Source organism: Equus quagga, chromosome 5 (assembly GCF_021613505.1).
Source record: "Equus quagga isolate Etosha38 chromosome 5, UCLA_HA_Equagga_1.0, whole genome shotgun sequence".
Taxonomy (NCBI): domain Eukaryota; kingdom Metazoa; phylum Chordata; class Mammalia; order Perissodactyla; family Equidae; genus Equus; species Equus quagga.
The window spans coordinates 123,221,489-123,234,165 of NC_060271.1; the positions used below are offsets into that span (position 1 = coordinate 123,221,489).

Genomic DNA, 12,677 nt, shown 5'->3' on the forward strand with positions numbered 1-12,677 from the left:
CAATTTCATGGGAGTTCCTGCCCTGTGCCTAAAATTGTGGTGATTTGTAACTCTCCAAGCTTTCAAAAAGAACAAAGGAAAAATGAAGAAAGAAATAAGGTAGTAAAAGAAGAGAATATTCAACAGGCGAGAAAATAACGAACACCCTCAATTAGTATTTAAAAATGGAAGGCTATGCCCCAATGGCAGTTACATGCTGTAATAGCCCAAAGCTCATACATGTTCTTTTTATAAGGACCCTTAGTCTGCAGTAACAGCTTAAACTGTTAAAAAGTTATGAAACAAACATCATAAACACAATCTCCTGTCCCCAAACTGCTCTGAGGGTTCTCCAACTCCCAAAGGCGCATGGGAAGGTTTGTAAGCACTGAAAACGCACGTTTGCTCTTTCATTAGGCCGACGGCGCCAGCTTACCAAATACAGTAAATGACTTTTCCCTTTCAACAATGTTGGGACTTCGGGGCTTCCAAAATACCCAGTATTTGTGACCTCATTTGAATGGGCGCCTGTCCTGAGTTCATACTGACACCGCAGGCAAGTTCCATCTGCATCATTCCAGGTGTGGCGTGTACGCCGAGCCCGCTAGCACTGAGGCGACCCGGCCCCAGGCGAAGGGCAAAAGAGCCCAGAAGCGAAGAGACCACATCCAGCCACACTTTCGGCCCTGCAACCACCGCTCCTTTAATGTCGCCGACGTCCGCGCAGGCGCACGAAACCCGGAGCCCGTGCGAGGGCGACACCGGAAGTGCCCACGGCGCCCCGGATGCGACCGCGCGGCGGCGGTTGCCTGGGCGACGGGAGCATCTAAGAGCCGCTGATACTCACGGTTGCTGACTGAAAAGAAGTTTCCTGTTGCGGGGCCTTGACGGCTGGCGTCGTCCTCTCGGGGTTCCCAGGATGTTCTTTTACCTGAGCAAGAAAGTGAGTTTCTCTGGGGTCTCCCCCGCTTCTCCTCCGTTCTCGCGTCCTGCGGGCGATGCCCGCATCCTGCCGGGGAAGCCCGGCGCCTGATCGCGGCTTTGCCATCCTGCCTCCAACCAGCCTCGGACCTCTTCCAGCCGATCTCCCAGTCTCACATAGTTCTTGGCGAGAGTGGGGTACCCCTCTCGGACGACTGTCTCCCATTCCTGCCCCAGGCTACGTCGCTTTGGGGGGGCCACCAGGACAGATCACTGCGTCCTTCCGTCTCTTTCCTCCTCCACCTGTTGCTGATCCAAGTGACTTAAATTCTTTGGATCATCACGGGCCGCTGGGCAAGAGAAAAGTAATAACGAAAGGGTAGCCGAAATGTTGTGTGTGGAAAGGCGTGTGGACTGATGGTATGCATTTATTCCTCCCTCCCTCCTTCTCCCCTTGAGAAATTCATCAGGTGACTCCCGCGTTGGGTTCCTCTGCAGTCACTGCCCGTCTCTCCTGTCTGCTTCTTTCTCTCTCCCGTCCGCTTTCTTCCTCCGCAGATGGTAGGGCCGGGCACTTCAGGGAACTGTTGCCATATCATAACAGCTCACACTTCGGTAAGGGTGACCGTTTTTCTTCTTGGGAGATTTTCTTCAGCCTTCATCTCCTGTAAACTCACTCCTGAACTCCTTCGTGAAAAGCTGTGAGAGTCGCTGTGGTTGCTTTTCAGATTGCCATTCCCAATAACGTGAAGCTGAAATGCATATCTTGGAACAAGGACCAAGGATTCATAGCGTGTGGTGGTGAAGATGGATTGCTGAAAGTTTTGAAATTAGAGACACAGACAGGTAAATGAGTGCAAGCCCAGATGTTTGAACTTGATGGGAAATTGGCTTGTGTCATTTGTTCAAAGGTGTTTGCTTATGGTATTTGTCATTATGCAATTCTAATTCTTTTAAAAGGAAAAAAGCAAAATCGCCATCATCTTGTGATATTTTTCCAGATTATTTTTGCAATAAAGTTCAAAGAGTATTGAATGTAAACATCAGATGGCTTTTGCTGAAGTTATGGAAAGGGAAAAAGAATGAAGAATGAAAATTAAGTCACTGTGTTGTGCTCTGTCTCTTTGTTGTGCTGTATTGTTAGGAGTCTAATCCTAATCCTGCCAATCAGTGTGTTAGTAAGGTCACAAAATCTCATATTTTGGCTGATTATTTACTGGCCTAACTCATCCTTTCCACTTAATAGATGTTTTAATGATTATACACCTGATGCCCAGGAACAGAAAACCGGATTAAAAAAAAATTTTTTTTTATGAATAAGTCTCCTGTCTTTATAGTTTAATTTCTATTCTTCTAGTTCTCTGGAATCGTAGCAAATAGTTTCACATTTCTTTAGCATCCCTGGTGTTGCTCTGGATTGGAGATCTACATAATCCTCCATCTAAATTGTAGATCTAGATAAGGAGATGGGGGTTGGAATCTCAGCTCTGCCCTAAGACCGCTGAATGGCTTTCAGCAAGTTGCTGAATATCTTTGGGCTTTGGTTCACTCTTGTTAGGTGAGAGGTTCAACTAAATTACAGTTTGAATTCCTTACAGTATTGCTTCTCAAACTTTATCAGGCATGAAATCATCTGAAGAGATTGTTAAAGTGGACTTCGGGGCTCCAGCCCCAGCGTAGACCTGGGATGGGGTCTGAGAGGTTGCATTTCTAGTGATGCTAGTGTTGCTTGGTTCTCAGGTTCGTAGCACTGCTTTACAGTTTTGAATGCGGTACGGATCATAAATATTTACTGAGCATTTTTTTTGTAGGGGGTGTTTAACCTTCACTGTCTCATTTGACTTTACAGTAATCTTGAGCGGTCAGTACTCCAGATGAGAAAGCTGAGGCTCTGCTCAGTTAACTTGCCCAAGGTCACACAGCCAGTAAGTGGCAGAGCTGCCATTTGAAACTAAGTCTGTCTCATTTTGAAGTCCTCGTTTGTAACCATTACACAGAGGGCTCGGTGGACAGCCTAAGCAAAGAGAAAATAATTGTTTTCATGTGCTAGATTAATTATATGAATAAAAGGCAGGTTTGGAAGGTAGATACTTATGTACCAATTAGAGTTTGGCTTCTGATGTTTATAATTTAATCTTTCAATGCTTTAATTTTCTTAACTGTGTTAAAAGAAAATAATTTTTCTCTCCATTATGTTTCTCAAATATATGTGTATATATTCATGTTTTTTATTTTGCTTAAAATATGTAGCAAGTTTTAGTTACATTAAGAAATGCATTCATTATGTAAAACATTGAAGGCTTTTCCAAAAAAATTTGCTTTTTTCCGTGCTTTACGCTTTTGATGAAGTGTAGGGTATTCTTTGAAATTAGTGAGCAAGATGGAAAATAAATTCTTGAGAGGTTTGGAAAATGGAGTAAATGATTTGTTTGGAACTTATTGAATGTAAGTCATTTGAGAGAGATAAATACGAGAAATATGGCTGGAAGATTCTACAAAAGTGAGTGTATTGTATCTAATAATAATAATGATGTGGCAGATCCCTCCAGTAGCACATTTTTACTATTAAAACAACCATATCTTGTATCTAAATCTTTGCATGAACCTTTAACTACATTCTAGGATACATTTCTAGAAATGGGATTCCCTGGCTCAGAGGGAATGTACATTTATAAAGGTTCTTAACATCTCTAGCCAAAGTCCTCCTCTGGAAGTTTGCACTAATTTGCATTCCCAGGGGCAGCATTCCCAGTTTTCACTCCCTTGCCTTAGAAGGAACGGAACTAGAGCCAGCCTTTGCCCCCATCTTTTTACATCCAGTTAAATCGGGAGGTGGGTAACTCTTCTTATCTACAGGCCAACTGCCACGTGTTTTGCTGGAGCCCCCTGCTCTCACCTTCTCAGGGACCTGGCTACTAACTTATCCTCTCTCTCTTCTTTCAGCATCTGTCTTCTTCCTCCCTCGTCTCTCTCCCTCACCAGTGACTTTTGTGTTCCACATCTAATGGAAAGCCTCTTTTGGTTCTTATCAGCTTTTGACCTTTGCTTCTGTCTTGAAACATTATTTTTCAAGACAAAAGGAGAATTCTGATGCTTTAAATTCTTGCTGTAAAGCATATTACTCCCGCACCCCCTTCCTCTCTAGTAAATTCTCAGTCTCTTGACTAGGCTCTCTTTCTCTTCTTTGGAATTTCTAGGAACTTGGTTCTGGGCTCTCTCTCCATTTTACATGCTCTCTAGACATATTCTTTCATTACCATGGCTTTAAATGCCATCTGTGGGGTGATGACTCCTAAACTTATATCTCCAGGCCAGTCCTGATTTTTCAGACTTGGATGTCTCCGCTGGAGTCTTTCACAGGCGTCTCCTACTTGCTGTGTCTAAAGCTAACTCTTAATCTTCTCCCAACTATCTTCTTTCAGTTATCTCCATTTCAGTAAATACCTTAATTTCACCCATTTGCTCAAGCTAGATAACCCCTCTTTCCCTCCCTTAATATCACTGTCATCAATGACCCCATTCCTGTGCCTATCACTCCTGCCTCATCATATGCCATTCTCCCCTAGTTCAACCACATAGGCCTTTTGGTTTGTGAAAGACTAAACTTCTACCCCAGGGCTTTTGCACTTGTTGTTTCCTAGCTTGCAATTCTTCCCCCCACCTTTCCCTACTTCACTTGGCTATCTCCAGTTTATCCCTCAGTCAGCTTGAATATTATTTCTTCAGAAAGCCTTCCCTGGTTCTCCTTTCTTCCAATTTAAATTAATCCTCCTCTGTTATTATCTCTCATAATGCCTTTACTTCCCCAGTTTATAATTATATATATAAGCATAATATATATTTTTGTGTGTATATATTTAATATATGTCCCTTTCTTAGACTATAAGCTCTCTGAGGGGAGAGGCCTTAACTATTTTGTTCATCATTTTATATCCAGAACCTTCCACAGCGCATAGCACAATGTAGGCATTCAATAAATATTTATTGAATGAATGAATATAAGATTTTGCAAAATCTAGTAAAAACTAGTTTCCAGAGTTTTTGCTCTTTGATCCCTCTTATGCTTCCGAGTCTTTAATCTATGTATCATAAATATTTTTGTGATCTTTTGGGAAGGAATAAGTAGCAGTAATAATTACTAACATATTTAATGTAATGAATGGTGTTCTTTTATACATTTTACTTTATTTTACCAGCATAATATCTTTGCAAGGAGGTATGTATTAATGTCCATGTTTCCATTGTGAAAAAAATGGATGAGATTAAGGCATCCTTGAAAGAAAGTGTCTTCCAAGAATAGGAACTTTTTTCAAAAAAGCTCGAAATGTCAAAATCTTATAATCTGTCAGTTTTATATATTTGCCATAGTATTTTTTGTTTTTCTAGATGATGCAAAATTGAGAGGTCTTGCAGCCCCTAGTAACCTTTCTATGAATCAGACTCTTGAAGGTCATAGTGGTGAGTCATGTAATTTTTAAAATCATATTTGAATAGTATTATCTTTAAGTATTTAGAAACCATCTACTTAATGCAGAAATGCCAACATTTTAAATAATGGTAATGTTTCAAATAATCATTTCTATTGAACCATAATTAATACAGTCTAGAGTCATTCAACAACTTTTACATGATTTAGCAACATTTTCAATATAAAGGACATTTTTTTGACAATTGATGAATACGGACTGTGAGTTAGATGATAACATTGTGTCAGTGTTAAATTTCCTAATTTGTAATATGGTTATCAAAGATAATGCCTTATTCTCAGGAGATAGATACTGAAGTATTTAGGGATTAAAAAAACAAAAAATTAATCAGTTCATATAACCCAGAGGTTTAAGAGAGGCTCAAGAGTGTGTTACTAACAGAATGAAGATCAAGGGGGTGGGGAAGAGAGATTAGGGGACATATCAACCCAAATCAAACAACTCCCCTCTGCCCCCCAAAAATCCTAAGTACTTAGTATGTTGCAGTCCTTTGGGCATTATAATCCTTGGGAGTCAGGCCTGTTGGGTAAATCCTACTTACATTTGTTTCTGTCATCAGCTACATGGCACCTCTTGCAGCTGACCAATAGGTGCCTTTGCTGGCATGAAATGGGAGCAAACTGAAAGATAGTATTATGCATTGTTGTAGAAAACGAATGATAATAGTAACTGGATCCTATGAATATTTTTGAGTAAGTTAAAGACTGGTTAGTTGCACAGGAACTGTACTGATTTTAACATGCTCTTGGTATTTATTGTAAAAATCTAAATTTGAAGTTAATTGTACCCTTTTTTTAGTTTCTAAATTGTTTTTTTATTTTTTAGGTTCTGTTCAAGTGGTAACATGGAATGAACAATATCAGAAGTTGACTACCAGTGATCAAAATGGGCTTATCATTGTGTGGATGTTATATAAAGGTGCGTTAGGAGAGCTTATTTACTCTTTCACAGATTAGGGTCTGGATTACAGTGTTTGAATAGGGAAATAACATCTTCAAAATAGACGTCTTTTAACCAGCAACAGGAGTTCATCCTAACTGCACAGGGATAATATTTCTGGATTTCTTGCTGCCTCCTTTTCACTTTAACTTCATTTCCTTTGAACTGTGAGCTGCGTTGAGAAAGTGAATTAGGTGACTGTTGCTTACCTCCAAAGGGAACTCAGACTCTTACTAGAATAGTTTCTGCTTGAGATAGCTCTTTTTATCCAGGTTTCCAAAAAGAACTGGTTTCCATGTTGTCAGTGGCTGGAGTTAGCTCAGTAGATAACAACATTTATTAAGAAGTCAAGGCCATGGTTAATTTCCTTTATTGAGTCAGTTCACTTCCTTTTCTTTCATGGATGCAGATTTATCTCAGCTGTGACTCCTGGCTCACAGTTATGCCTTTTGCCCACAAGAGAGAGAAAGTGAGAGAAGCATTAATTTAGATGCATCACTATTACCAGAAAAATAACTCATAGTACATGTTTCCCTGAGGCCTATAGCCATTATCTTCAAATGAAAGGGTACCTTAGTTCATGTGTGTTGTTTTGAAAATATTCAGGGTATACCATTTACAATTCTTCTTCTTTTTCTTTCTTTTTTTTTTTTTTGTGATGAAGATTGGCCCTGAGCTAACATCTGTTGCCAATCTTCCTCTTTTTGCTTGAGGAAGATTGTCATTGAGCTAACATCTGTGCCAGTCTTCCTCTATTTTTTTATGTGGGATGCTGCCACAGCATGGCCCAATGAGTGATGTGTAGGTCTGCGCCCAGGATCCGAACCTGTGGACCCTGGGCTGCCAAAGTGGAGTGCATGAACACAAGTACGACGCCACTGGGCCAGCCCCCATTTACAAATTCTTAATTACAAAATATACTGAGCACATGAATTAATTTTTTTAATGTTGATGCGTGTGTGTGTGTGTGTGTGTGTGTGTAGGGAGCAGAATGTGAAGTACAGGAGATGACAGTAAACTTTGTCTTCTTTTTATTTCTTTTTTTAAGGTAGATCTTCTCTGGGCCTCAGTCCTGACTCTGATGATACCCTGCTCTGACTAGTTATTCCAGATGATATGGTTATTGGTTTAGCTGCAGGCCAGAGATCCCTATATCAGAATGGAGTAAAGCTTTTAAAAACAACCACAAAACAAAATAGCCTTGTGATTTGCTTCACGTCTGTTACACAGTGAGACAGGCCACATCTCACTCCAGCCCTGTGCACAGCAAGAATGGTTTTGTCACTCAGCACTAATGATATGCTGTCACTAATGTGTTATGAAAAGTTTTAAATTTTTTTCAAGTTTTTACTGAATGTGCTTTTATTTAATATGCTTATAATTAATCATTAGTTTATGCATAAATATAAAGTTATTGTGGTGGTTCTGAATTTTCCTTGGTTATTATCTGAAGTGTGTTCAAGCGGGAAAAGTTAAGCTTTAAGAAAAGTTCATTTTAGCCCTCTAAAAGCAAATGAAGTTTTATTTTTTAATTGACAGAAAGAAAGGAAGAAACAGAGAGAGGAGGAGAAAGAGAGAAAAAGAGAGAGAAAAAAAGATGGGCATTTATTGTGTTTTCTGTGATAATCTTTGAAGCAATCATTAGTCGGCCTAAGTTAATTTTTCATTTTGTTTAAGTTGGATTTGAAAGTTATAGGGCTTAATGTCTCAGGTTGTAGAAAACAGCAATTTTTCTCCCACAGTGGAGTTTATGGAATATTTTCAGCTCTTACCTACCATTTAACAGATGTGAAAGTTTTGACTTGTACTTTTTTTTTATTTGTGAAAATAGGCTCTTGGTATGAAGAGATGATCAACAATAGAAATAAATCAGTGGTTCGAAGTATGAGCTGGAATGCTGACGGGCAGAAGATCTGCATTGTCTATGAAGACGGGGCTGTGATAGTCGGTTCGGTGGACGGTAATGCACTGACTGCACCGCGCTGAGTGCACAGAACGAAGATCGAGACTTAGCTGACATTTTTATCATTAGGAATTTAAATTAATTATATGTTGGCATCCTGACAGAAAAATAAACATAAAAAAAGAAAACTTCTGATATACAATTTGATGACATTCCAGAGCCATTTAAGTCTATTCAAGGAGAAATATCTATTTTTTAAAAATTTCCTACATTGGCACTGAAAAAAAGTGAAGTAACTTTTCGGTATTATTTTAAATATGTCCACCTAATTATATAATTTATCTTTATACTTGTTAGCCTGAATAAATACGTAGATTTTAGTTTCAAAAAGTATATAGAGTTATAACAATCTCTGGTCCTTTTTTAATAGAGTTAAGTATATCATTGTTATTTGTGTTTTGTAGCCTTAAAACCTGTTTTTAAAATTCTAGAACATAGATAAATCTGGGTCTTCTGAGAGCCTGGACCTTTGTTTTAATGAAAAGTCTGTATATAGAGAAATAATTTAAGATCCTTTTCTTTTTTTTGATATAACTTTGTGTAATCCATGAATGTTTCTGAGAGCCACAAAGTCACAAGCTGTAGTCCTCGGCAGTGGGTACAGCAATGAAAAGTGTTCCAGACCTAATTCAGGAGAGATGGATCAGTAACCGAGCAATTACGGTGCCTGGAGCTCAGTGCCTCAATACACGGAGATGTTTGCGAAGCTGGGAGGGGTCAGATCGGAGGGGAGGTGGAGGGCTTGGCCTTCCACGGTGTCTGCTTTTGAATTAGGGGGCAAAGCAGAAAGGAGAAGTGTGCATTCAGTTATGTTCTGCATGTTTGAAAATGGGAATGAGGGACTTCTTTTGTGAAAGCTTTTGTTTTCTTTTCAAAGTGGAAGATGAGTTCATCGGCTAATCGGCAGTGAGGTCCTGGGTCAGAGTTTAGAAGAGAAGGGGGAAGGTTTGAAACAGCTGCTGTTTCAAATGTTTAGGAGGGCGTTTGGCACAGAGTAGATGCCTTGCAAATATTTATTGACTGACTGAGGTGAACAAATGCCTGAATGCTGTGAAGAATGTGAGAGCTCTTTAGGGAAACAAAGACTTTTAGAGCAGTTGCTGGAGGATCATGACCTTGAACTTTTAATGGAATAATTATGTTTTATGTTTTGTTTTAGGGAATCGTATTTGGGGAAAAGACCTGAAGGGTATTCAGTTATGCCATGTAGCCTGGTCTGTGGATAGTAAAGTCTTACTCTTTGGAATGGCAAATGGAGAAATACACATTTATGATAATCAAGGAAACTTTATAGTAAGTAGTTATATATATCCATTAGTTTTATTTATATAATTTATATGATAATTTTAAATATCACTCATATGTATACACATTTATTATGATGGTTTGTGTAATCAAGAAAGTCTTCAATTTAGGTTTTTTCCCAATTATCTAAGTTTTTTTCTTAGTTAAAAAAAACTTCTGGGTTGCTTCAAGGTAAATGAATGTAACATTTAGAGTATAGCTTTTTGTCTGATTTTCTGGAGGCTGGCCTGGACAAGAGTTCAGTGTATGGAAGCTGAGGGATGATGAGTAGGTTGAAGTGCAGTTCAGTCTTTGTGTCTTCTAATCCCACAGCTGAAGTTTACCTGAGGTAGCAAAGATGTTTGTGTAGCAAGCGACTACAGGTTGTTTGTAAAAAGAAGGGAAGACGAACAGTGAGGGAGAAAAATCAGGTCCTGGAAAGAAGGCAGGCAGAGAAGGCTCAGGTGGCATAATCGCAAGGAAAATGCTGGCTTTGCAAGATTCCCCTATGGGAGATCTCTGATCTTCCTTAGGGGGCAGTTTTGGTTTTAGTGAGAGTTAGGGCATTACACAAATCCACCCATTGGCGGAAGTGATAAAAGCCAACTTTTATCTGACATTTGCTATTTTCAAAGTACTTTCATGTATCTCTTGTTATTTGAGTCTCATAAAAACTCTGAGTGTTTCTTTTTATCCTCATTTTGCAAATGGGGAAAACGGAAACTCAGGTGAAGTGGTTTGTTCGGGGTTGGTAAACTAGTGAGTGATGGAGCTTGCGTTGGAAACGAGATTTTTAAAATTCCATTTCAGTGTTCTTTCTACAAAACTCCATTCATACTGATCTATTTAGAAATATAAAATATTAACCTAACTAATTTTATTTAGATGAAAATGAAACTGAATTGTTTGGTGAACGTCACCGGAGCCATCAGTATTGCGGGAATTCATTGGTACCATGGCACCGAAGGCTACGTGGAGCCAGATTGTCCTTGCCTTGCTATTTGTTTTGACAATGGGAGATGCCAAATAATGAGACATGAGAATGACCAAAGTATGTAATTTTCCTTTAATGTGGAGAATTTTAAAAAATATTTAAACATTGTTCTTAAGGTTAGAAAGCTCTCTAGGCTAAGTATTTCACCACAGTTACCTCCTTTTTTCTTCTTGACCAGATCCTGTTCTGATTGATACTGGCATGTATGTGGTGAGTATCCAGTGGAACCACACTGGCAGCGTGCTAGCTGTGGCAGGCTCCCAGAAGGCCGTCGCTCAGGATAAAGATGTAAACACTGTGCAATTTTACACTCCATTTGGTGAGGTAAACATATTAAAGATTTTATCTTTCTTTCCATTTAAATATGCAGTGAGTAAGGTAGGGGAAAAAAGAATGGAGGAAAAGGTAGAAACTTGTCACTATTTTTTAGGGACATTTTGAGTAAAAATGAGGCATCAGGTGCATGTCTTTGAATAACATCTTCATATTGTAAGTCTTCGTAGTTGTTTTTTATCATGGAATTTATCTTATAATCTGTACTTTTAGAAAAACAGATGTTTCACATAAGAAATCGCTGTGGAGTAGTATTTAGAATATTTTCTCCATGATCTGAATGTGCATCTCTTTTCACAGCTGGCTTTTGAGTTGTTTTTAAGTGTCATTTGTTGTTTCAGATTAATTTTTATGATTTTTAATGTGATATATTAAACACATAGATACTAAGTGTACATATCTGTCTATCCTTCCCCCAAACTTCTAATGGTTTCAGTTTGTTGTGGAGTAATCAATTATTTTAAGAAAATCTGTCTTAATAATTAATCTAGGTGATGCTACCTTAAAATATAAGCATTGTTTTCATAAATTCATGTATCTTTCTCGATAGTATTAATTTAATTTTTAAGGAATTTTTTTGAGGTGGCATTGGAAAATATCAAGTAGGAGAATTGATATATTGTGATTTCTAAAGATTTTAGAAAATGAGAACTTATTAATAACTAAGCTTAATAAATTTGTGCCTGTTTTATCTTCTAACCCTAGACTATATTCAGTCCCTTTTGGATAATACTCTGTTGGTTTTTATGAACTCACCATAGACTTCAAGAATCTATATTTTTGGCTACACAAAAGCCTTCACCAGTTATTTTAATATTAACATTTTTAATATATTTTACTAATTTCTGTAAGGATAAGAAATGGTGTCAGCTGATGCTTTTGAATCGATCTCTCAGTTCCCCACTAGAATGTGCTGTAAGGAACAGGTGTTCTCTGTACATTGTCAGCTAACAATAGTCGGGTAGTTGTAAAAGCTAAGGAAAAGCAAAAGCAGAGTTCTAAAGGTTCCTAAATAGTTAAAAATTTGAATTGTAGTTATTTCGATGTTTATAGCCTCCTCCTTAATTCATGTTCTTTATTGGTTATTTTTGTTTGTTGCCATCGGCTTATTTATCATTATATTGTTTAATCTGTTTATTTTTGTTAGTTCAGCCTTTTCCAAGTAGAAGAACATGGATTCTAAGGCCTATTTGCGTTAGCTTGCAAAGCAATGTGTTATGTGTTAAATTGAAAACTGTAAGTAGTTTTGGTGTGGCTGTAATTTAAAGTATCGAGCTTAGTTTCTCTGAGTATATTCGTCACTTAATATTTTTTGAATGAATATCTGGGGGATTTATTTTTGGATGTAGGTTATTGTTGAGATAGGGGCGATAACTTGGAAGGAAGTTATCTGAAGATTTAAACCTAGGGATTCGCTTTTGCTCCTGAGGGCTGGCGTCTTCTGCTTTTACACCGTGCTCTTCGCCGTGGCAGGGGGTTGTGGTCAGGTTGAGCTGTCTTTGGCTTTGAATTCCGTTTCCACAGTGTAGTTGGACTTAGAGAAGCTATTTAATTTCTGAGACTCAGTTTACTTATTTTCTGAAATAAAGGTAATACCTCACAGTGCTGTTGTAAAAATTAAAGAAGATAACAATGAGAAAATGCCCGCCACAGAGCTCAGTGCGTGCTTCCTACAAGGCGGTTTTCTCTCCTCGTTGCTGCCACCACCTGACTGGTTTGCGGCGTTGGGAGGTGGCCTTGTTCTCCCCACAGTGTGGGTTGTCAGTACCAGGAGCGC

At 38.6% G+C, this 12,677-nt stretch overlaps 1 protein-coding gene across 4 annotated transcripts in view; it reads left to right on the forward strand.

Annotated features, from left to right (window-relative positions):
* The first annotated feature begins 785 nt into the window (after positions 1–785).
* The window catches only part of WDR35 (WD repeat domain 35), a 56,478-nt gene continuing 44,586 nt past the window's right edge, over positions 786–12,677 (forward strand). For 2 of the 4 annotated variants that reach the window (XM_046663112.1, XM_046663113.1), the window contains exons 1-8: positions 786–922; positions 1,629–1,746; positions 5,287–5,358; positions 6,213–6,305; positions 8,158–8,286; positions 9,449–9,582; positions 10,459–10,624; positions 10,746–10,891. In XM_046663112.1, coding sequence (XP_046519068.1) covers positions 899–922; positions 1,629–1,746; positions 5,287–5,358; positions 6,213–6,305; positions 8,158–8,286; positions 9,449–9,582; positions 10,459–10,624; positions 10,746–10,891 — 882 coding nt within the window. In that variant the 5' untranslated portion in view covers positions 786–898. Of the gene's footprint in view, positions 923–1,628; positions 1,747–5,286; positions 5,359–6,212; positions 6,306–8,157; positions 8,533–8,600; positions 8,953–9,448; positions 9,583–10,458; positions 10,625–10,745; positions 10,892–12,677 lie in introns of those variants that run through there. The other 2 variants (XM_046663114.1, XM_046663116.1) reach the window with 2 other exon arrangements.